Below are 25,963 nucleotides of genomic sequence, written 5' to 3'. Positions count from 1 at the left end.
ATTTCACATCTATCAGTTAATGGCGCTTCCCTCTAGCGTACTGGTGTTTGTGGGTGCATCGTTATTTTTAGACATTTATTTGAACAGAGTGCTACAGGTCTGAGGAGAAGTCTTCACATAGCTTGCTCAATGTAAAAAGGTTTTTCAAATATTAAAGTCATTAATTTACTTTTAAACGGCTCAAATCTGATGTGCAATATTCAAAAAGAGGCATCAAACTCACCACATATAGTAAGTATGCACAGTGAATAAAAAATGCATTCATTTGATACGTTTATTTTCTTCAACAGATTTGTATAATTTTTCCAAGTCCTTCTTAATCTATGTTTACATTAATGTGCATGTTAAGAGTAACAGCATTGTTATAAGAAGACAGTATGTGTAGGATTCTCAGATAAACACATTACTGACCTGAGAGTGCTTGCACAACAGTAAGGGCAGAGGCGGCACACTGAGTGGCAGAGAGAAGACATCTGAAGACTGCAGGCAAAAGAAGAGGAGACAAGGAGACAATTTAAGAGGGAGCCAAAGGATGATACAAAGCCACAGTGGCGAATAACGGGCAACAGGAAAGATGAATGATGAATCACAAGATCCACAATCACGCTGCTTACTCGGTTTTTCCAATATTTTGAGGCTTTGAAAAGATCGATTGATGGACTTGAGAGAGAGCTCAGCTTGCACATCAAGTATTGAACCCTTTGGTCATAATATCCCCTGAATGATGTGTTACAAGTGTGCAGGTGCAACCATTGTGTTAGGGGAAAGCTCATGATCTGAACATGAGGACATTAATCCATGAAAATGCAAGTTTCCTTCTTAATGCAAATCAAACCACAGCCTAATTGCTACCCAAATGCATAAAATAAACATGATAAGAGCATGTTATAGACAGTGATGGTAAATCATCTTTAAAAAGCTGCAGAGAAAAGTACACAAACAGGTTTAAGCTGCTGATTTATCAGCAGCTATATCTGTTGAGGTCACCCAGATTGCACTGAGGCTATAAGGGCATTATCCGCTAAAGTGGTAATCACTTCTGCTGAGCTGGCACATCCATCAGGGCAAGTTTTGGGTTACCATGGAAACTACCCTGGCTGATCACTTGTCTCATTGCTGCCACCCCCTCCATGTCCTTCTATATTTCTATTTTTCCCTCACTTATTGTGTTGAAAGTGAAGAAATAGAGGGATAGAGTGCAAAGAGGAGAGCAAAACCGATGCAATAGCTGCCCTTGGGGGTGGGGTGGGGTCTCCATGTTGGGAAAACAATCAGAGCAGAGGCAGAGGGTATAGCACAAGTACACTTTGAAGGTTTTATTCATGCCTTTTTGATGGTCTGATTCTACTGGTTTCCTGTTTGTTTCGCTGTATTTGAGCTAATTTCTCCACCTTCCTCTTGTTTTTGCAGTACTGGTCCTTCCCTTCAAGGTTGAGGGCAGCACTGAGACAACAGTGGAAATTTGCTGACATCATCTCCCAAGATCCAGTCATTGCTTGGATGAGAGAGGAAGGAAGGGAGGGGGGTCATGGAGGATGAGGAGGGAGGAAAGCAGGAACTGGGCATCAAGAGAGAATACTGCAGCTCCTCTCAGATTCTAAACACACACACACACACACACACACACACACACACACACACACACACACACACACACAGACTCTCATATGCAAATGAAGTGGATCATGAGGCTCTGAAAACACACGCCCACAACAGCAGCATCACTGCGCTGCACCACAGAGAGGGACCAGGGAGAGCACACTCCCATCTCTCTTCCTCTCGGTCTCATACGAGCACATACACACACATAGGCAGACACGTGCTGCAGGAAAGATCTGAGTGTTGGGTCGCTGAGCATTCAGGTCCCCCCTCCCCTACTCCTCCTTCTTCTTCTTCTTCTCTCTCACTCTCTCACTCCCTCGCTCCCTGTTCACCTTGTCTGTTCCGGCTGTATGGTTTATTGTTGCGTCAGAGCCAGCGAGAAGCATGCCGGGGGAGAGCGCACACAGATCTGTCCCCACCGACAAACATCCAGAGCCAGGGGCTGAGGAGACAGGGCTCCCTGGACCAGGTAGGACCTCTGGGGTTTGGGATCGAAGAGGGTTGATTTGATGGAAGACAGAGACCAGGAGATAATCAAGAAAATAGGGGGAGTGTAGAGCAGGTTGATTGCATTACAAAGATTAGGATATAAGAGGAGAAAAGGGGAGAATCAGAAGGTTATAAAGAATGGCAAACATAGAAAAAGGAAACAAAGAAAGTGTGACACGATCTGCTTGAAACTTCAATGTGTTGAACAGTCAGTTTAGTGCTGGGTCATTTCTGTCTGTCATTTCTGTTGACATGTGCAGTCTGAGTAAGCTGTGATTCAGCTGCATGTTTGCATTCCATCAACCTGATCCCTTATCCCTCCTTATACTAAAAACCTAATTTAAATCCTTTGTGTTACTGCCCTCTGTCACCTTACCCCACCCTAACCCTGACCTCCTTACCAGCTTCACTCCTTACCATGCTGCTATCTCCAGCCCTGTTGCAGCCCCATTTACATCCACATCCCTTTAGCAATTTTACAAGAAGTGTGGAGTGGCTACTCCCTCCCCCCGCAAGCCTCAGAAGGAACATGACACAGCAGCATGGCAGCTATCTCATAAACACACAAACACATCCTACCAGTGTTATTGTTGCAATTTGTTCTACACTGCTGCTTTACATATAAAGATGTTGTATAAAGACTTGAGATAAGTTATTGAACAGAAGTAACAAAAAGGAGAGAGAGAGAGAAAGAGAGAGAGAGAGATAGGCTTAGTGTTGGGATAGTGTGAATGAGTGATTGGGAGGGTGAACATTTTATTTTTGTCCCCTTGCAGTCAGGCAATAATGAACAGAGTGAGAAAGTTGTCACTGACAGTTATTGCACACAATGTAGTCTTTAATAAGTACGGTACAGTACACTGCACAGTGTTGTAACAGTCAGGACGGTTAATAATAATGGCTTTGAGGAAAAGTCTCTGGCTCCTCCTTGAAAATTGCCATTTTTTTAGCTCATCTTTGCCCCAGTCTGTTCTTAGGCCTGAATTTATTTTAAGCTTTCTTGGCCTAAATCTAGGTAGAAGAGGGAGGATTGAAAATGACAAGATGCTAACTTGTATTCTGGCACTAGCATGATGAGAAAAGAGAGATAATGGAGCTGAATGTCATGGAAAATACGAGGTAGCTGTATAAAAAAACAAACGGATGAGACTTTTGGGGTGCTCCCATTTAACAGCTCATTCTGAGCTGAAACTGAAGCCCCCCCATGGGCTGACAGGCCAGTGCTGCAGCCTCTGTGACGCAGCTTCAGTCTGCTAAGCTTAATGCGGCCTTTTCCTGTTACAGCTAGCCCGGTGCTTGATTTCAACGTATTCCCCCAGAGGAGACTTCCAGGCTGAGTGAGGAGAGGGAAAGAGAGGCAGACATTCACAGATTATTTTCAACACTGAATCTGCAGCTGGGGGGCATGGACTGGCAGTTATGCTAGCAGAAACTAAACATGTCAATGGGTTATTTAGCAGCCTAGCAAAACAGTAGTTGCAATATTATGCTTAGTTATTATTTCTTACATGTGATGCCAATGCTTAGCATACAATGACAGAATGAGAGATACAATTCTGAGCTAAATGCTTGAGTTTATATATGTTTGTGCACCGAGTTACTGATGCTAGCTGCCTTTTTTATATAGAGGAAACAATTGAAATCAATTGTGCTGTATCAATTAGGCTACCCACCTGACTCTGTTTTACACAGACAAAGCAGTAGTTGGCTTTTGTGCTTGATTAACTGTGCATCTTTCTGATTAGTGGCAGGTTTTATCCCATGAGGCATGACTCAGCATACACAAACACACCTAGAGCGTATTTTTTGGGGCACTGATCATGCAGGACTACAAAGTGCTGATGGCTGTATCCACCACCACCACAGCCACCACAGGCAGTGCAGGAAAGCAGTGAGGAAGGAGAAGCACAGCAGATATATTTGGTAAAAAAATAAACAAAGGACATAAATGAAGGACAGGAGAAGAGACAGAGAGTCACAACATTAAGCGGAAAGAGGGGGAGAGGGGGATTTGATAGAGAAATATTTACTGAACCTTTTTAGGGAGTGACCCAAGGGAGAAGTTACAGAACAGAAAGTGATGTGAATTAGCAAGTAAGTGATATCTGGGTTCCTGGAAGAGTAAGTGTCTATTTGTGTGTGTGTGTGTGTGTGTGTGTGTGTGTGTGTGTGTGTGTGTGTGTGTGTGTGTGTGTGTGTGTGTGTGTTTGTGGCTGGCACTGAGCTGAGCCAATTGTGTGTTATAATGGCCAATCATCATGTGGATTGAGGTCACTCTGGCAACGTCCCAGATAAGAGAGCAAACGAAGGTTCTGTTCCTTCTCTTGGTGTCCATATAGAACTAAGTGTACACCCCCCACCCCACCCTTTGGCAGTATTTAAAAATATGTATGGTTTTATGTTATGGTAATCAATTCTTCATTAAAATTATTAAGTAGAGTAACTGAAAACAGGGGAATATGGACTCTTATTCCCCCCCCCCCCCCCACCACTTTCCCTTACTGCCAACTCGGAAGAATCACTTTACTCACCCCTGATCTAATTTCCTTCATATATCCTGTCATTTCCCCTCAGTGATCTCCCCCTTCCTGATGACAGTTAAGAAGATGACAGTGTAGACTAGTAGGACATTAGGAAAGAGAACATGTAATTCAATAACAGTTTATTTTGCCTCCAGCTTATATGGCAATTGTACATGTTGAAACAGAAAGTCAAATACAGAAAAACTTGGATTGAAATGTGAAATACCCTAATATTATTTTATTAATTCTTAAGTTTAACCACTACAAGCAGTTATTCAGTTTTGAACACTTTTCAAAATATTAGAAAACAGCCCAACATTAATCTGTTTTCAGTCTTGCTATCAAAAACAATCAAGGTATCACAGAGATCATTTTAAATAATTTACTGACCAGCATGTTGGTGACTTTGTTATCCATCTGTCCGAGCAAGTGTATGGGAGAAGAAAATTAAAGTTTGAACAATAGGATAAATCAATCTGTTATTTTACATTTAAGAAGTTGTAGCCTTGCACAAAATGGCTAGTGTCAGGGATTACGATGTTTATGCCACTTAATTGCCCCAAAATCTGCTAAAATATCACATTTATGCCTTTAATCAAGAATTTGATGGAACTTACTCCCTTTAAATAATTTACTTTTTACTTTGTTCTGGTTTTTTTCTCCAGATATGACAAGACACCCATCTACTGACTCCACTCCTAGTGACAGTGGCTCCTCCCCTAGTGACAGTGGTTCCAGCCCCTCTCCCAGTACTCCTCAGAAGCTACTCCCAGCATGCAACTCTCCATTTGGACCACGCCTATTTCATGCAACACCCAGCTCTTCTGGTACTCCAAGACCTCAACCTGAAGGCTCTGACCGCCGCAGCAACACAACCAGATTGTCTGGAAAGCTAGGTGGACATGGACCTTGTGGTCGCCACATCCCTGTTAAAATGGAAAGAATTAAGGTGAGTTATGTGTTGATGAGCATGTTTCATGAACTGTCTTCATAAAAATTCTATTTGGACACTGACATGAACTTTGATATGAATGTATAATGTGTATTTTATAGGTTCTGACTGGTTCTGAGGTAGAAAGCGACTATCAAGAGCCCCAGACCATTGACACAAGGGTGGTGATGGGTCAGGAGACACTGCTTAAAACAATGGAAATCCAGGAAGGAAGACTTCTACTGGATTCAAGGAATCTGGCTATCCCCTTGCCATATATTCCAAGCTTCTCAAATCCACAGTCACAAGCAAAAGAGACCCAGCCGGAACTTGTCAAAGAAGAAAGCCAAGCTCAAAGTCCTCAAAAGCAGCAGGAGCAACAAAAAGAACCTGTGCAAACTCCAACCTTACCCTCCTCCTCTTATCACAGCACCTTATGCCCTTCCTCATCCACCCTGGAGCCAATCACAACTGATGGCAATTTTGTTGAACATGAGGAAGAGGGTAGAAACCTTTCTAACAATGAAGTGCCTTCCCACCCTTTCTCTGAGCGGGCCTGCCCAGTTGCTTTGTCCTTCAATGAGCCACCCTATACTGTTGACCCCCTAAGAGTGGGTGTGCCCTCATCCCTTGACCACGACCTGTATTATACTGCACCTTCAACTCCTATCAAGATGGCTTCTCGCTCCTTGCACCTTAAACATCATTCATATCCTGGTTCTCCAGCTTGCCCACTCTCCCCTGGCTCTCCTTCAGACAGTGAGGATCTTTGTTCTCCTCTCACCTCTCCTTCTGGCTCTTATATCACAGCCGAGGGTGGCAGCTGGGCTTCATCGTACACCTCGTCAACCTCCCCCTCCACCTCACCCAACTTGCTCCTCACTGAAGAAGCACAGGAGGCCCCTGCTTGCTTTGTGGGCTCTTTATCAGAGATTGGAGATGAAGTTGGGGAGGACAAGGGACGAGTCGGTCCAGAACGGGAGGAGGAAAGAGCAGGTGAATTCTGCCTTTATCATCCTCCAGAATTTGTCATGAATTCAAGAATGGGTATAACAGGAACAGCGATCCTTGAGGAAGATGAAGCCCTAAAAGGGGAGGAGGTCAAGATATCCAGAGAAAGTTGTCGTCCTTGCTGGGTGACTGAAGATACATCTCCTTTAAGAAGCAGCAGCAGCCATAGCAGTGATTCCCAGGAGGATGGGGGAGAATCCGAAAGCTCACTCTGCCCATTGGTAGAAGCTGGAAGAGCAGAGTTTGTGAGTCCCATGCAGACAGGCCTTAAACTGCAACTGGAGGCATGTTTATCAGAAGAGCATTATGCGCAGATGGACGACCTACCAGAAGTACTCTCCACTGCCTTGACTCCTGACACAGAGAACATGACCATGGCCTCTTCTAGTCCTGACTCACCTGTCATCCCGTTGAATGCCTTCTGTCCTGGAGCCTTTGGAAGGCTGGGCCCAAGCTCTTTCATGCTTTCCCAAGCAGCCTGTATGGATGATATACCAGATGACGAAAGAATGATCCCTGCCTCCCTTATCTCATTCCCCCTCCACACAAGTCTTATCTTCAAGGCTGATTCAATGGAAATTACCCTCTTCCCCACAGAGGAAGAGAATGACGTAGAAAAAATGAATGACGAACACAAAGAAAGAGATGCAAATGCATATGCAGCAGGTGAGGATGAAGCAGATGTTGAAGATGAGGATGATGATGAAGAAGATGATGTTGACTTTGACTATGATGGCAATGGTGACAGCACTGCTAATGCCGCTACTGGTGGTAATGATGATGATGTAAACAATGAAGATGTTGTCATTGACAACCATGATGATGCAGATGAAGAAGCTAAGGTAGAGGTGAAAGTGGTAGAAGAGGAAGAAGAGGAGGAAGAAAAAGAGCAGGAAGTAGATGATGAGGAGGAATGTGACAGCAAAGCAGTGAAGGATAATTCAGATGATAGCTCAGCATCCTTCCTTCATTCACTTTCAGAAACATCTATTAATGAGGGGTTGGATGAATCCTTCTGTTTCCAAGACGATACAGATGACTCACTGGATTCTGCCTCTTATAATGGGGAGGAAGATGAACGTCTATACAGCACTGAGAGGCATGCACAATCACTAGAACCCACATCATTGGATGCACTTGATCAGACTGAAATCCAGTCAGAACCTACACAGGGGTCTACCACTGGAACTGGTCAATCTGAACCTATGCACATGCAACACATCATGGAAAATGTAGATCATGCAGCCATTGCAGCCCAGCCAGAAGGCAAGATAAATCAAGATATAGTTCCCAAACCTCTGGATGAACCTAATCTCATTAAATCCAAGTCGGACCATAAACTGGAATCTACCAGTGAAATAGATCAAACGGCATCTTTTCACACACAGCTAATTACAGGCAAACCAATGGATCAAATGTCCCGTCAACCAGAGTCCTCAAACAATCTGGGCGAGGGTAGGAGTGAGAGTGAGATGATGACTATCTCTGTTTCTTCCAACTCTCTTCAGCAGCCTAATGACAACCTTTATTTTCATTGCTCCACAACTCCTGTGGTTAGTCAATCTCTTCCTGGCCATGCTGCTGAGTTCCAAAAAATCCCTCCTATTGCCACTTTCTCGCAGGAGACCACAGACATTCACATATCTGTTGTTTCAGATAAAAGGGCTGAGGAAAATTCTAAGAAGAAAGATAAAAATTTGAAACCGAGCATTGATCATTCAGAGGTGCAACCCAAAGAAAAACCAGAAAAAGACTCTTTTAAGTTGCTTATCAAGCCCCGTCATAATCAGCCAGAGAGCCAAAAGACAGTTGGAGCAAGCAGACTTGCATTATCAAAGTCATTCTCCAATAAAGTTGATGTGCCTGGAGCTGCAGAGGCCAAGTGTAGATCCACTATGCACAGGGAATCTGACATTGAACTTGACCAGAAGAATGGGAATGCCTCAGCAGAGTTAATGAACAGGGAGAGCACAAGCATTGATTCTGGCCCCTCTATGAATACGGCCACTGCAACCAATGACTTGAATAAAGGTGTTCTTTTTCTCTCCTGTTCTAGTCCCAACCCTTGCACCAATCCCAGTAATATCCCTGTGTCTACTTCTCCAGAGATTATCCCAGAACTTGCTGACAATCTGGAACTGACCCCTGAACACTGCCCATGTGACTCTGCCCAGGAAAACTTGAGGGAAAACACCCTTACAACTGATGATGGGGTGCTGGGTGTCGTTGGATCCCCACATTCTCCACTGGCCATTTCCCCTAAAAGGGAAAACTCAGAGACAGAGACAAACAGGGAAATGGTGTCCGGGGCAACAGCATGGTGTGACGACAGGATGGGGCTGGGACTACATCTAGGATTAGGGTCCGGAGTTGAGTTTGGTGTCTGGGGAGCAGGGGAGTCTCTTTCCCTGTCATTGGGGAAGAGATATGAGGTAGAAGCAGAGAGTCTGCTCATGTGTGATGCAGAGGGCCAAAGCACACAAACTGCTTTGGCTCCTGAGGCATTGAGCAGTGAAATGTGCCAAAATGATGACAATGTTCTGGATTCTGTTTTGGATGAGGAAGATAACAGTCTATGTGGAGATAGGGACAAGATGGCGGATGAAGAGTTAGTAGTGGGGGGAACTTCTGAGTCCAACTTGACACATTGGAAATCCATTGAGGAGATCTCAGAAGCAGGGGGAGGAGAGGATGGAAGCTCAAGATTCCCAGAGGATGATGTCAGTAATCTGAATCCAGACCAAGATGGAGATAACACAGACACACAAATACAAGACACTTGGAAGAATTCTAACAATATCAACGACTCTGCTTTTGACCCCTTGGAAGTAGCCATGTGTGGGAGTTTGAATGCTCTATCAGAGGAAGTGAGACCCCAGAGTGTCAGTGTCAGTGTTAGAGAGTCTGTGTCTAATATTCCACTTGAGGAGATACCACTTCAGGTTTCTAACACCAATTTTGGTGATGGAGATGAAGACAAAACTGGCAGATCCATTAGGCCATTAGTTGACACTAAAATCAGCCACGAGTGTCAAACAATCACTCAAGATAGTAATGCCCCATTTTCTTTGCTACATGGATCCTTTGGTTCATTTTCTCCTAAATATAAATCTAATCAATCCAGACAAAGTATAGCCTGTCAACACAAAATGCAGAATACCAGTTCTCATTCAGAGATGGTGAAGCCTCAGACTCACCAAAAAAGAGATGAAGTCAGTCCTGTGACTGACAGACTTGTCGATGAACCAAAGACTAAAGATGCCTTTAGAGGACAGCAGTGTGTTGTTTGTAACTCAGGGGAAGAAGATGAAAAGGAAAAACCAGAGGAGAAAGCAATAGACGGTGGTCAACAGAAAGTCATGAAGAACAAAAAGGGAAGAACGACATCTTCTGCACAGAACAAGCCAGAACACTTTGCGTGCCACACACCCAAGGAGGGACTTTGCAAAGATACACCAAATGTTTCTAAGAAAGGGAGAAGAGGGAAGCAAAATGAAAATAGGGCATTCCAGACAGGCAGTCATGCTGACTCTAGCCCTGAATTTGTTGATGATCCAAAGGAACCATCTGTTCCCTTCAACACAACAGCAGATGGATGGTCAAAGGGAATCACAGACGATTCTAAAACTAAGAAAGGCCAAAAGGCAAATGACAAAGAGTCAGTGTCTGACTGTCAACTGAGGACAACTGGGTCAGACAAGGCTGAATCTGGTTCAGAGATCCAGGGGGAGAACAGTTCCATTCCTGATGTCAAAAATCCTACCCATGGATACTACAAGTTATCCTTACATACCCCACACAACCTCAATGTTGTGATGACAAGGAACCATGAACCACATCAGGCACAGGAGGTTCTCGATAACAGACCCCTATCTGATAGTCGGAGAGGAATTACATTGGACATTAATGACAACAATATAGCTACTGATCACAGCCCAGCAACCCAGGATATCTCATCATGCTCTCTGACTCCACTTTCTTCCTCAACATCTCATGTTTCCTCCTCCTCCCCCATACCTTGCGCTTCAACAGACCCTGAAGATGATCTTCCCACACCGGTGCAGGAATCCCAACCTGCGCTTTTAGCCCAGCAGCAGTCTTCACTGCCTTTGTGCCCCACCAACCCTACACTTTTCTCACCTTCCCCTACTACACAACAAGCCCCTAATTCCCAATTTCTTCCCAACAACAACCTCCAGGAAGTCACTGTTGTCCTTTATACATCAACTACATCCACCACAAGTGTTTCTTCACCGTCACTCTCCACTGCCTTGCCACTGAGCCTGTCTCAGCCTACCCAGGAGTCTTCTTCACCTGTCCTGGGGACTGTTGATTCAGCATGTGTTTCCAACACAATATCATGTCCAAAATCTCATTCCTTCTCAGAGTCTCAGCCTAATCTCAACATCCAGGCTCACAAAAAAACCAAGCAGGGTCACACATCTAGCAAACAAGGCAGGTGCAGAGGTGAGTATGGAAATAATGATATCTTTAATTTGTAATTCATTTAAACTCAATTCAGTTAAATTGAATTCATATCAATTGAATATGAAGACTGTTGAATGTTTCAGAATGTGTATGTATGTGTGTACATTAATGTGTGTGAAATAGTTTTTGAGGTATTACAGTGTGTGTGTGTGTGTGTGTGTGTGTGTGTGTGTGTGTGTGTGTGTGTGTGTGTGTGTGTTTAAAGTTGGCGTAGTGAGGTTTGTGCTTTATGTGCATGTATTTGATTATATTGTTGATATTTTTGTGCATTTGTGTCAGGATTATATGATGAGTCACATACACATAGTCATTCTGTATCCTTTTTATTTAAGGAAGTTCTGGCAATAGAGAAAGGGTGCTTTGTTTAAAGGGATAATCAAAAAATGAGGCTTAAAGTTTGTAAATGTAAAGTCAAATATGAGCTTCCTTATACAAATCTGATCAATTAATGTGTGCATTGTAAGGTCCCAGTATGGCTGAGGAGGACACAGATAGTGAGGAGGATGTTGGACTGCTGCCACGCAGTCACAGATCTCAGCCCAGTGCAGTTGCAGAAAACAAAAATGGATCCATGCAAAAAGATTCGGGTCCATCTAATCAACTGGAGTTACAGCCTTTCTCCGCCCACAAAATCACCGACAGACAGTCAGGCTGTCCAATCAACCACAGTCACAGGATTTCTGAAGAGATCAACCTATCCTTCAAAAACAATTGTGAGTTGTCTCTTATCGTTTGCCGAATAATTTAGGGAGAGAATCCCCTTAATGCCATTTTTATATAGTTAATAAAGTATTTCTTTTCTTTCTGTCTTAGTAAAGTAAAGTAAAAGCAGTTTCACATTATTTGGTCCAACATTTCAATGTCATGATTAATTAGGTAGATGTAGCTTAAAGTAGCTCTGCTTTAATGACAAACAACATTACAAAAAATATAAATTGTCTCCATTTTAAAAGTCCCTGTTTGAATAATGGCTAAAAACCTGTTGTATTAAATAACATATTGCGTCTAATGTAAAATTACATAGTATAGAGATATAATTACGTCTATTTTCCATGGGCTAATTAAATTTTCTGCTGAGCTTTTGTATTGTAAATGAACACTCTTCATCAGCATGGCACTAATGCGATAGATTCACTAATGTCATCATTACTGCTTCTATGGAAATTATATTCTACAGCAATATCAATAAAGCTCATCTCACTAACATGTTCTTGAATATCGTCTTGTGTAGGCTCCGTGATGACTTCCTGTAATGAGTCGGAGAGCGAGGGGTCAGTGCCTGAGCTAGAAGAGCCAGAGCCACTGAGACCATCAGAGCCCCAGGTCAGTCTATGTATTCTGCTTGGAAATACATTTCCCTGTATATAGTGTTATCCATATATTTTATTAGGATGATGGGCTCTGACATATTGTCCTCGTGATGTCATTTGGAGTCAGAGTAGCACAGTAGTCTCTGCCTTGGTTTTGACATCCCTTCTGTTTCCGCTAACCTGAACACCTTTTTGACTAACCAGTAGAATGACAAAGATCCCTCAGAGTGCAGTTAAAGGAGAAGAGATTCTTATTTCAGTCTGAAGTAGACTCTTACAATATTAAGTGTAGAGATCAATGACTTTTTTTTTGTTTGTTTCCTCTACTCTGCTAAACAGGCGCACACAGTGACACAGGAGCTGCTTTTGTCACCAGAGCTGTCTATCACAACATAAAACTAATTCAAAATAAACTTTTATTTTACTAACTATTATGGCAGAAACCATGTTCAAGAAATATTTATTTGACCTTTATTTTAAATTCATAGTTTGACCCATGTCCCATCTCATAACATGGAGGAGGCGGAGCTTATGAGCTATTCTTCACCCAGTCTGCAGCACCAAATGTTTTGATTTCACTTTTGGGAAGCTGTCATGTTGCCCATCTTTTTATACAGTCTATGGCCCTATCAGATTAGGTTTTGATGTTAAAAAAAATCTTTACAATGATACTCTGGAAATTGTATTACTCAACTTGAATGTTAAGCGCATGCTGCATTTAAGTAGGCTTAGCAAATAAACTCATTTTTGCCCTTCTCAGAGATAACCTGCTATTGCATTATCTGATAGGTTGGTGAGGTTTAAAATCTTATGGAATTGGTCTCAGCTATAGAGAATAAATGTGGTCAAGTATTTATTTTTGTACAACTGAACTTTAAACATAAAATGTGTCATTTTGTTGTGTGCAAGGATTTTTTTTTTTTTCAATCTTTTTAGATAAATAGCTTTAAAAACTTACCTGGGTGACTGATTACATGCTTTTGGTTATATAAGCATAATGTACATATCATAGGTTTGCAAAACTAACATGGAATTAACATACATAATTAAAGTAAACTAATTTATATTTTTTTATTTTTCTCCAGTCAATCTCCTCTGCAGATGAAGGGCTAAACAGACCGAAACAGAGTCGCAGTGAGAAGAAGGCGCGCAAGGTCAGACTTTGACTATATCAAAAGGACTGAACAGAATTATAGGATATGATTTTGAAACAGTTTTTCCTTTTGAAATCTTTTTGTAAGGGTTTTTATTTCATATTTCTTTTCCCCTCTCTCTGCTGCTGTAGGCCATGTCCAAACTGGGTTTGAAACCGGTACATGGTGTGACCAGAATTACCATCAGGAAGTCCAAGAGTATCTTGTTTGTCATTAGCAGACCAGATGTGTTCAAAAGCCCTGCATCAGACATCTACATTGTATTTGGAGAGGCAAAGGTCATTCTTTCTCTCTTTCTCTTTCTTTCTTTTTTAATCAAGCATGCAAATGTGTTGTATTGCCTCTGAGCCTCCCTCTCTCCTCCTCCTCTCTGCTCTCAGATTGAGGACCTGTCTCAGCAGGCTCATAAAGCAGCAGCAGAGAAATTCAAGGTGCCTGTAACCTCATCACCTTTGGCTCCACCTGTCCCACCCAGCCTCACCATCAAAGAGGAGAGTGAAGAGGAGGAAGAAGAGGTACTGGTCCTCCTGTCTCTAAGATTCTAAATAACTCCCACATTAATGTCATTACAATTACTTTAAATATTGTATTCTATTGTAAACTTTTGATACTTTTTCTGGTTATGTTTTGTATCTGCTCATCAGGTGGATGAGGGGGGTCTCGAACAGAGGGACATTGAGCTGGTGATGGCTCAGGCTAACGTGTCACGAGCCAAGGCTGTCCGTGCACTAAAACACAACAAGAATGACATTGTGAATGCAATCATGGTGAGGAGGAAAGGGGGGCTAAAGAGTGGTTGTGGGGGAGGGGGGATAGAGGGAGGGCAGATGGTGAACAATATAATGAGTCATGGTAAGTAAACAGTGCACAGAGGGGGTGTGCCATATAGGAGAAAGAGTGGAGGACAAATGACAAGAAGAATTTCTCCCCAGTAACTGAGCAACCTCTACACTTCTGTAGGTCATCAGTGCAGTTTGATGACCACTAGGTGGCAGCAACAACTCATATAATGGAGATGTTCTGTGACGCAGATGAATTTTTCTTGATTGGGTGGAAAGCAAGATGATGCTGGCTTAAGATCAAGGACAAGAAGTGTAAATTCCACTCCTTTATTTAATGAGTTTTACATCACAGTGCAGCTTATTTCGTCTTCTTTTTTCTTCAATTTTAGGGAAGACTGATTTGTGTTCTTGTTTTCCCTCCCAAAAAACGGTTCAAACACTAAATTGTATTAATTTTATCATATCTTTCGTATATGTTTCCCTTTTTTTGATTAACCAACATAAGCATTTGTTTGAAAATCTCCTTTCTCTCTGTCTCTCTTTCTCTTTTCCATGTAGGAGCTGACCATGTAAGTGGCGAGGAGGATTTGACCATTGACCCCCTCCCACATCATATAAAGCCTAAACGCCACTGACTCTTCTGTATCGCTGCTACTGTATGTTGCATCCCCAGTATCTGCTAAATAAAGTCTGCTCCAACGTGGGATGGGTCTGTGTGGCAGAATTGTTTTCTACTGAAAAGAATGGTGTTACTTGAGTGAACATTCAGATCAGCACAGTCGTACTGCAAATCTGTAATATTCTGCAGATACACAAACATTGTGATTTGAACATTTTTTACTTGTCCAATTTTCTGAATTTGACCGTCTATTTACCAATCCCAAGACAATCTTTAAAAAAATCTTTAAAATGTTTTTATTATATTGTTTTCAAAAGTAAAAGTTAGCAATTTTTCAAGTGTTTTAGACTTCTTACTTGATGACATTTGTGATCCAAATGTAAACAAAGCCAACTTTCAACACAAAATTGGAACCTTATACTTGTTTCTTCGTAGTTTCTACCATAAAGTAAAAAGAGTACAGAAAATGTTATTCACATAGTTGAAAAATGACTTAATTGTCATGTAACACCTGCTGTTCATGAGTGACAAAGGCCAGGACAAATGACTGGAATCATAATGAACGAAAATCATGGTTTTTGGTAATGGGTTTTTAAAAAGTATGTTGCATTGCCTCATGAAGATAACATGTTTTAAAGTTTTGAATAGGCACTATTTAGATATTAAAGAAGACATTTTGGACATTAAAACAGTTGCTAAACCAGAAATTGTATGATAGTCTCAAAGATATTTCAACCTTTAATACCAACAATAAAATAAAATCTATTTTAGCTCGTCCTTAGTCAGTGTTTATATTTACAACAACTTATATTGTCCAAAATGTTCATTTATTAGTCATAGTTACACTTTACTGCTGTAACAGACTGAGATTTAAAAAAGTAAATCCATTATGAATACAACTCCAATTTTCTGCATTTTCTCGCTCTTGCTTAACAGATCCCAAATAAATGTCTGTTAGTACAGAACAAGTTATAGAGCACAAAAGTCACTGACTGCAGTGTTCTGTTTGACTGAACACTGCAGTCTAACCCTGATTCCAATCAAAAGGAATGACTTCACATGTAAATGTGGTGATTCCATTCTTCCACAAATACAGATGTGATTCACAGATATAACTTTCAGTGTGTGAAAGAGGAATTTATTGGTATTAATGAATGAAATACTGCCATCGGCAAATTAAATGACCATCAAAGTCATGGTTATGGAATCTGGAAAGGTTTTGTTAGCAATGTCAAACGGCATTTCTTCTTTCACTGTAAACACCTACACATACCCGGATCCATTTTCAAAATACAAGCAAAGGACTTTGAGCCTGAGTGCATCTCATCTTATAAAATCCATATAAGATAGCTCTTCTACAGCGCAAGAAGTGGTGTTCCTGCTTATCAGTGAGAGCAGATAACTTCAAAATGGAATAAATGCCTTGGAGCTCGAGTCAAGTTGATGGGATTCAGACATCTTTAGGGGCTGGCTTGAGCAGGGAGGACATTATTCTCAAAGTGTCCCTGGTTAGTGATGTTCCCAGCTGGGAAGTATCTGGCCACCACAAAGGAAGAACCGTCTGATGCTGTGGCCTTACCCACACCCAGCTTTGTGCTGTTTTTCCACACCATCGCTGTGAAGTGGCCTAGGACAGTGAAATAAAATAAACATATGCTGTAAATAGAGAGGTATTAAAGGCAGGGAAAGTGAAAAAAAAAAAAAAGACAGGACAGGACATGGTTGAAGCCAAGTGCACATGGACTTCAGTTCCTCTAAATATTTATACTTTTAGGAATCTTAATTCTTCTCTCACCTATTCCAAACCTTTGCCCACATTCCTTTATCTCATAAGTTATTTATTTTCTTCTCTATCAGGGAACTCTATATGATCCGTGTGTATGATTAAGTTAAACAGACTTTGATGTTACTGGAAACCATTAAACCTTCTGAAGGAATAAAGGTGGACTGGATGTCACATGACCTGAGGAGTGATAGAGGACTGTGATTCCCCAAGATTTCCCCATGGCCAGTCACTGAGTCATGTGCACTCTGACTGTGTGAAAACAGCACTGGAATAACAACAACCTTGGCTTTGCCTGGGTAAATGTGAAACTGAAAACGAAAGAGAATGACCAAGAGAAACAGAGCAAAAAAAGTATACACTGAGAAAAATACATTTAAAGAATATTAGGTTACATTTAAAGAGTATTAGCATATTATATAGTGTTTGACATGATTAGACAGGACTGAATCAAAAATGTTATTTTGCATATGACAAACTATGTTTAACTAATGATTACAAATTCCAGCTGAACAGAGGTAGTTGCTTTTGAAATATTAGAAAAATATTTTAATATTATCCTACTGTGGTAAATGTGTGGATCAAAGCTTTATTTTTCCAAAACTTTAACAGACGAGTACAGTTACTTTTAGTTGTAATTCACTTCCTGATTATTCCCTTGATATTCTCTGGGATATTAAGTGCCAGAATATGAATGCCAATCAAAAAGTCCTGAAGCCCAATATAAACTAGCTTGATGTGTGTCATTTTTACTTTTAGCCAATGTTGAAATTTTTCCTAAAAAACACACAAATTAATAATCATTGAAAATATTCAAACTAGTTTTCTGCATAAAGCAGAATAGAGTGACTTTAACTAAGACCTAGAGTTTATTTGATGGTCTCACATATACACTCAAATTGAGTTGATTTTAACTCTTGAGAGAGAGAGTTAATTCCTTAGGCCTATTTGCTGTGTATTATTTGATTAACTAATATTAATGTTAAAGGGATACTTCACCTGTTGAAACATGAATCTGTATTGACATTGGGTCATATATGTAGTAGAAATGTGAAATTAATTTTGAAGTTGGTGCCTTCTTGGCCGAGAAATGGCAGAAAGTGTCTTTTTGGCTCATGTGGATGAAAGACACCAAATCCCACAATGCACAGCACCACAGGCCACTCCCACTAAGGTCAGGTTTACAGACATATTTACTTCAACACATAAGGCCGTTTCCTCAACTGATTCCGAGATTTCTTCCAGAAGGAATTAGCATCTTGGAAACATCTTATGTCTCGGCTGCAATATAGCAATATAGCCACGAGACGGATGCTGCCGACAGGCTGGTTTTGTTTCTCGGCTGCTGTGGCCAGTGGCAGTCCCGGCGACCAGTGGCGGCCAAGGGGGCCAGCGGCGGCAGCAGCCGAGAAACAAGACCGGCCTGTCGGCAGCAGCCGTCTCACCGCTATATTTATATATTTTTTAGCCATCACCTATCAGCTTTCTCCATAGAGCCTGTTAGCATAGCTTCCAAGCAATATGGCGGATGTTAAGTTTCGATTCTGGGAGTTAGTTCCCACCCACTGATCTGTGATTGGTCTGTAGCTTCACTGATCGAAAATACGAGGAACTAGCGTTGTAATTTCATCCTGCTAACCTTAACAGCTTACAATGACGCAAAATGACGATTTTTGCATCATTGTAAGCTCCTTTTCAGACTTACAAATACAAAGATTTCCCATCTCAGGGGAAAATGAGGGCGGGATGAACGACCATTCAAAAATACTACCAGGTTTCTAATGATACAAAGCTTAATGCAAATGGGTGAAGTATCCCTTTAATGTAATATTTAATTATTCAGGGTGTAATCTTACATATCCCATATTGTTATATATTTAGATATGCATATAAATATCAGAAAGATCAATGATTACTTATAATTCCATAATTTACAATTCATTTGATTGGCTGGTTTGCTGTCATTATGCTGTTGGCCAGAGGAGTTTGAAACCTGACTTCTAATACAAAGTGAGAAAGACAGACACAGACAGACACAAACACTCTTGTGTTGAGCCTACCCGTGCCCGAGGAGAATCCAGGACGGTTGAAGTTGTATTGTTTCACTTCATCATACCAGCGGTCTGTCACATCCTTCCCTGCATGTACACATGACAAAGTGTCAACTCATCATAAAGTGAAATCAGATCAGTCGAATATTCATACATGTTTATAATGACAGTGATGTGAAAAGACTGCACCCTGGAGATTTTAAATCTCATTCAGCACATGTTAACAGCGCTGCACTTTTTGTCACTGAGTGCTGCACTGTAGGAGAATTTTCCATGAAGCATTTTGTCCCCTGCTGACATGTTTCTGCAGTGAGTCATGGTGTCTAAAACACAGTGGGAAGTGGAGGGGAAATAGATCCCAGCTGTTCACTTTCAGGGTGCCTTATTGACTATAAGCTACAATATATGGAGGAGTGTGTCCTATTAGAGCTTAAAACAGACTGCAAGCTTCTCAGTAGGATCAAATAAAAAGAGCATATAAAATATCACTTGGGATGTCAAGTGTGTGTGTGTTTACTGTGAGTTTACTGTACCTGACTGGTCGTAGGAGGCCCATGCCAGGTTCTCTCCACAGCTCCCCCTGCTGGACTCCACACTATGTTTTAGGATCCTTGTGCTGGCCAGACTCTCAGCATAACTATGGGCAGAGAAAAGTGATTGTTAGCACTGCTAAATTATACTAAGACACTATTAATCCAGTTACAAAATCCACTCCTGCACTGGAGAGATTTCTGCTCTAAGTGGTTGAGTAAACTTTAGAGCTCATCACCTCTTAAGATTCAGCGTTCCCAGAAGCCTACGCCCTCCGTGTAAACAGTTTAAAATCAACTCAGAGCTTGTACCTTGTGTAATTATTCAAGGTAGTCACTGAAAACAGTTCTTCTAACAGCTTTTGGTAACAGGTCTGATATGAAAACTGGTTAAACTGCCATCTGGGGCTTATGTAAAAACTACATTAGCGATTTAGATGTTGCAAAGTTAATCACTGCAAGGAAATAGGAGTATGTTTTCTTGCTTTTTCCCTTAGGTTAAAGGTCACACACTGACCCGTCTCATCCACCTTTCTCCCTCCCTTATCTCACCTGTTGGTTTTTATCAAGTTTGATTTACAGTATGTTGTGACATCACAACAGTGTATAACATCAAGCGTCAACATCTTGGCCTTATAAAATCTGATTACTGTTTCTAATCCAAAGCTTTTATTGGAAATCATGTGATTGCCATGTCAATAGTTAACCACAGTATCTAATGCTAAGCTATGTGTGTCCCTCATCACAAGAGGTAATGTTGCATTTTGACAAGACAGACTCCAGCTTCTCATCATACGTCTGGTGAGCTTCGTAACTCCTATATAGTTTACTATTTCTTTATATGTTATTACCACAACAATTCATAAGAAATTAGCAGATGAGGGAATAACTATCTCCTCATCAGTGGTGAATTTATATATTATAAAATAAAGTGGTAAGTGCCTTTACGAACATCAGTTGAAACAGGAGAGACAATATGTTAACCATCATGTTCTAAATTACAGTTTTGTCATATTAAGATCCATTAAAGAATAAACTGATTGTGTGGTCTCATTATGACTGTATACTCTCATATATTATACTTATTTCATAAAATTGTATGTCATAAACAGTTACCTAAGGTCTGCATTCTCCTCATAGATTTGTCTGGTATTAGCTGCAATTAGTGAAAATGAATTGGCAACACAATGCATTATCACAATCAAAAGAAACCTCAATGCTGAGTTACATTTTGTAGTCATATGATTTGACAGGTGATGCTGGAAATGTCGCTGTTATCCAGAGCACTTTAACAATCACTGGTAAGCGAAGCCCTCGCTATTCAGGTTTCTGGTTTGATCCGTGTGCATGAACTCACCGGGTTGCCTCTTTGCTCAGCTTGCCGCTCAGCTTTAGTGGAGGAGCCTGGTGCTTCCCTCTGAACTCATTGTGGCACTGCAGCACCTCTTGTCCAAACTGCTTCGAGGCTAAGATACAGACAAGTCAAAGACAGGATGTGTTAGACAGCCAGAGAGAGACAAATGAGACACTATAATGAAACATAAGGATTCAAAAGGGAAACTCAATCTTATACTGTATTGAGACACAGTCTAATTTTTGGTTGTTTGCATTTTATGGTGTTTTTTTTGTACCTGATTTTGGCATAGTATACTCTTTAAACTGAGTTGATTAGCAGTAAAAATGTATTTATGCTTGAAAAAATTGGTCAATTTGTGGATTATTAGAATTGCTGGTATTTTTTAGATTGAATTTAAATGAAAGTCAATTTTTTTTATATTCTAATAGTTTTTAATTAATTTCCAATTTAATTAAATGTTTGTTATAATTATGAATTGTGATGATGAAAACAGTTAAAAATGATACAAATAAAATTGAATAAAAATGCTGATGTAAATTTAGAGATCTTGAGATAAGCAAACCAGGTATGTATTTTTTTCTTGTGTTAAAGAATGGTAACCTTTTTATTTTTATTTTTCTCCCTGTATTATTTTTACTCAACCTACTAAACTCCAAAAGATATCTTAACATTGTTTAAATGTTGTTATTAAATACAAAGAATTTAGAGAGAAAAGGAGCCGAGTAGTCCTTGTCCTCTACTGTCTCCTCTGCCTTTTTTTTTCACTTCAGGCAGATATTGAAACTGACAAAAGCTCTTGACAGCACCTGAAGGCGTGCTGACCTCAGACATTGAGTACAACTCCATGACAGATGATGAAGAAAACGTCATCCACACAACCCCCCTCCTGAGTGGTGCCTATCACTCACTGGCCTTTTCACAATCTCTTGACTGCTCAGACAATAGGCACATTGAGACTGCCCCACTGACAATTACCAAAGCAGTGAGCCTACTTAGCATGCTACAAGTTGAATCTTAGCTAAGGATTACTCACTTCTTTTTAATGTCCTATACCCTTTTCAAAGTAAAGATCACACATATATTGGATTAAAAAAAAACACACCCATCCACTCACAAAGTTTCATGAGGGCAAAGTTCTAACTCATGCCAAATTGCTACAATCAAAGTGAAAATCTTCAGGGTGCAGTTTTCACTTACCTGACTTTCCCATGGTGCTGACACAGGAAGCCTTCAGTTAGATCAGCACTCACAAAAGCAGCCTCCCCTCTTTCTTGTTTACTGTTCTAGTTCTCTTTTTTTCTGTGCCTCACCCTCTCTTCACTTAGCACTGTCTATCTACCGCTGATGCTTTCAAACAGCTGCCAAAGCCTTCATTTCCATCAATTCCTTTCATTCCCCCGATGAACTCACAGCAGTTGTGCAAAGTTCCTCTTTAGTAATTTTTCTGGATGTTACGCAACATTCTTCTTCCTCTATAGTTTTCTTTCACTTCATTTAACTTAAAGTAACCTGCCTGTTTCGCTTGAGGCCACAAACCCTACTATCTGTCTGTCTGCATGCCCTGTGTGAACACACCCACTTAGTCTTAACAGAACATTCCTACAAATGAGAGGGGAGCCCTTGCAGTTGCTGGTGGTGACATCATCTTTGTGAGACACATGCCCTTATATGGCTCTTGTGTGGATTCTTGTATTCTGTTACTTGGCTCTTCTCACAATCTATGCAGTCATGATGCTTGATGCAGCGTTTTGAGGACAATAGTCAACTCTGACATACTGAAGGCACACTAAACATGACACCCACTTCTATTTCTGAGCTGTCCTACTTTTCTCAACATCCTTTCACTTTCACTTAAGCTTCAAATCTCTCCACACATAACAACTTAATCGAGGATTTCCCAGTTTTCTAAGGTCCCTTCCAGTTCAATAAGTTACCTCACGCACAACCAATTGTAAAAGAGTGATTCCTTTACCACCACCCCTGATGAAAAAAGCAATGATTGAACTGTTTGCAGACCGCAGTTGACACCCAGGTAGAGACAGAATCACCATTCATCATGCTGCGGAGAAGGTTTCTGCAATTTGTTAAGTCTGTGTGAGGTATCCTTCCCTCTGAGCTTTAATGGTATTTCCCCTCTGGGACATTTATCAATTCAAAAAAAGTATGTGACACCCGTTTTATAACAAAAGGAGCAATGTTGTGCAGCAGAAACTCCAAATTGATTACCTCATAGATTACTATGCATCCCATAATTCAGCTGTTGAAAGTCTGTCTTCATGTCTAGTACAGGCTACAGCTTGTACAAAGAATGAGAAAAATGACCTTTTGTTACGCCCTAAATCAATAAGACTTCATTGTGTCAGCATCAAAAGTGTGCTGATGAAGTTGTTTACTATGATTCTGCAGAATGGTAAATGTAACTTCTTCCACACTAGCAGGAATTAATAAAGGTCAATACACAATTCAGTGCCTAAACATACACCAGGATCCCTGGAGGAGGAATCCTACATCGTTTGAATCCATGAACTATGTTCTAAAGAAATATGAGGGTAAAACTTCTTACCAAAACCCTGGTTTATAATCACATTAATGCAAAATAGTAGAGCTGAATAGTAATTAGCAGGTTTACAAACTAAATCAGAATGCGTAACATTACCTCCTGAATGAAGCTCAGCAGAAAATTAAAGCAGAAAAACAGTTTCATACTCTTCATACATTCATTCATCAGTCATCATCCATTCATGTCACTCCCTCTCTTTCTTTCTCTCTCTCTCTCTCTCTGTCTTCCTCCTCGGGTGATCAGCTGATTACACTTACTCTTTAAATGCTTATCTAACCATGAGCTCTATAGACCAATCATCCATTTTGTTGCTTCAGTTTGATCGCTGCGACCCTCCTCCACCCCAGTCCCCTCCATTCCTCCTCAACAGGGTCCAGGTCCAGCTCCTCAGAAGTCCACTCCTAATCACGTCCAATATATTTCCATCACTACCATCACACCCAGGGTATCCTATCTGCTGCTGGCCTCACTGCCCCTTAGAGGAAATGATGACATCATGATGGAGTCTAAACACCAAAGCGTGGCACATTTTCTCCCTCTTCCAAACTTGTAAATGAAATAGTTCACTCATAATTAGGTCTCCCCTCATTGAAATATAAACCAATAACTATTTTCTGTGATAGCCTTTTCCAATACTAGCTTTAGAATGTAGCTCAAACCATTACTGTTTAGTCTCACTAAAAAACTAGCATGACTGTGAACTCTGTCTCTTGATGAATCATCTCTTTCCATGCTTTTTTATTTTTTCTGTCTTGGCAGCTGATGCAGCTGATTCATGCTGTGAATTCAATTAATTATGATCTCACATAAAGCTTGTTGATGGAGTCATATTAAGCTGAATGTCACTTCATGTTCCAGCTTCCAAAAAGATTTAACTATCAGCAGGTTTTTATTTATGAGCCATCAGTACAAACACCGCAGAGTGGCACAGATGAACACACAGTGGTTACAAGTAGACATTTACATTGACTGAAACATTGCTGGTGTGTTTAAACATGAATAGAGTGGGAAAATTGGAAAACACAATTGAGGTTCTTTATTGATTTTAGGTATTTAGGGTTAATTTACTTTTGTATTTTGAATTGACCACAAGTCTCCACTTGGTCAAGCTTGATAGTCCACTGATGGTACCATATACATGTATGTGTGTGTGCATGTTATATCCATCATAATGTGATTGTAATTGTATTAATACATTAGTGTTACATTAGATTTTAAAGTAAATTTACGACTGTATTTTTATTTTTTTTAGAAACTGAGATTCACACTTGGTCACTAGCCCAATATTCCTCTGTTAGTACCATAACCATGAATGTGTTTGAGCGTTACATTGCTCTGACACAGGTATTGTCTTTCAGTAATGTTTTTATTATTTTCAACCAAAATTAAAATCAAAACTGTAGGACTGTAGAACTGGTGAAAGATTATTAAATTAATCTGTGGTTTTATATTCTTGTCCAGAAACAGAAGTCTCCAACAAAATCAATTTAGCTTGAAACTCCACTGTTGGCACCGAAGGAATGTGTGTGTCTGTGCTTGTGTGTGTGTGTGTGTGTGTGTGTGTGTGTGTGTGTGTGTGTGTGTGTGTGTGTGTGTGTGTGTGTGTGTGTGTGTGTGTGTGTGTGTGTGTGTGTGTGTGTGTGTATGTGTGTATATGCAAATTTTGTGATTCATTTTTAAATACTTGTCATTTTTGGTGTGAAAATAAATTAACCAAGAGATTTTGTGACATCAAGGCAGTAATTGCCCTGTGTATACATTAAATTCTTATTAAGCCTCATAGATTATTCAAATATTAGTGCCATTTTTGGCATATGTGCCCCCCCCCCACCACCACCACTAACACACACAGACACACTTGAGTAATTGGACTTTGTGTAAAACATTTTCTACATCATTATAAGTATAATAAGAGAGTATGTGAAATAAGAATATCAGGCTTGAAATGCTTCTGTTGATATGCCACTTATTTTAGAGAGCTACATTTAAATAATATGAGAGACGAACATGAGAAGCTGAAAACTGTCCCTAATCGGAGATCCTGTCAAGTGTAACTATCTTATCTGCCACAAGGTGGGACTGTTAGCAAAGGCACTGAAACAAGGATGTGGCTGGACTATTAGTCACACTAAGTGCAACTAATGAAATCTTAGTTTCATAATATGAGTGGACATGATGGGATTCATGTGAAAAGTCAAGCCACTTGATTTCTCATTAGCTGGATAGTGCTATCTTAACAAATTGATTCCATCCCTGCCTCCTCCTACCATCTGCACAGTGATGGAACCGGACAGCTGCAAGAAGACATTTACATAGTGGTCGTGAGGCACTGAGAATTTACAGCCATACATCTTCATTCTTACTAATTGAGATAGCTGTGGAGTGTGTGGATTTGTGTGAGTCTGTGGTGTCAATGTGTATATTTCGGTGTGCGTGCGCGTGCACTTTTAGGGGGAGGGATGGTGAAGTAATTTATAGAGAGAGCCCCTTTTAGAGGGACAGTACAGACATCGATCCATGCAGATATTACATCATTTATCTCTGCACATTGGCTATATGTGCTGTACTTATTGCTTGGCTCCCCTCCCTGTCAGCTGCGACATCGTTCTTCTCTTCTCCTCTTCTCTCCATTACTCTCTCTCTCTGTCTCCCATCCCCTCCTCTTTCCCCTCCAATCTGTAATTTTCATTTTTTCCCCTCACCTGAAGCCCCTAATGAAAATCTTCCAGTGGATCTCTTTTAAAAAGAAAGGAACACAAAATTCTTTCTGGGCC

At 40.6% G+C, this 25,963-nt stretch overlaps 2 protein-coding genes across 2 annotated transcripts; one reads left to right on the top strand and one right to left on the bottom strand.

The window, feature by feature from the left end:
- The first annotated feature begins 1,623 nt into the window (after positions 1-1,623).
- nacad (NAC alpha domain containing) lies at positions 1,624-14,993 on the top strand. Its single transcript, XM_061050536.1, has 10 exons — positions 1,624-2,071; positions 5,279-5,562; positions 5,667-11,022; positions 11,508-11,756; positions 12,275-12,366; positions 13,439-13,507; positions 13,639-13,785; positions 13,888-14,022; positions 14,152-14,274; positions 14,848-14,993. The coding sequence occupies exons 1-10, from the start codon at positions 1,987-1,989 to the stop codon at positions 14,860-14,862; spliced, it is 6,555 nt and encodes a 2,184-aa protein (XP_060906519.1). The 5' UTR covers positions 1,624-1,986; the 3' UTR covers positions 14,863-14,993.
- A 640-nt stretch (positions 14,994-15,633) lies between these two features.
- On the bottom strand, positions 15,634-22,211 carry glipr2l (GLI pathogenesis-related 2, like). The gene is made up of 5 exons (XM_061050538.1): positions 21,827-22,211; positions 20,630-20,738; positions 19,276-19,379; positions 18,752-18,829; positions 15,634-16,535 (listed from the first exon to the last, which is right to left on the bottom strand). Exons 1-5 carry the CDS (start codon positions 21,837-21,839, stop codon positions 16,369-16,371), a joined length of 471 nt encoding a protein of 156 aa, XP_060906521.1. The 5' UTR covers positions 21,840-22,211; the 3' UTR covers positions 15,634-16,368.
- Positions 22,212-25,963: the final 3,752 nt, after the last annotated feature.

Source organism: Labrus mixtus, chromosome 11, assembly GCF_963584025.1.
Source record: "Labrus mixtus chromosome 11, fLabMix1.1, whole genome shotgun sequence".
NCBI classification, from domain to species: Eukaryota; Metazoa; Chordata; class Actinopteri; order Labriformes; family Labridae; genus Labrus; species Labrus mixtus.
The sequence above is the reverse complement of the archived record's forward strand: the minus strand, read 5'-3'. Positions and strand labels throughout refer to the sequence as shown.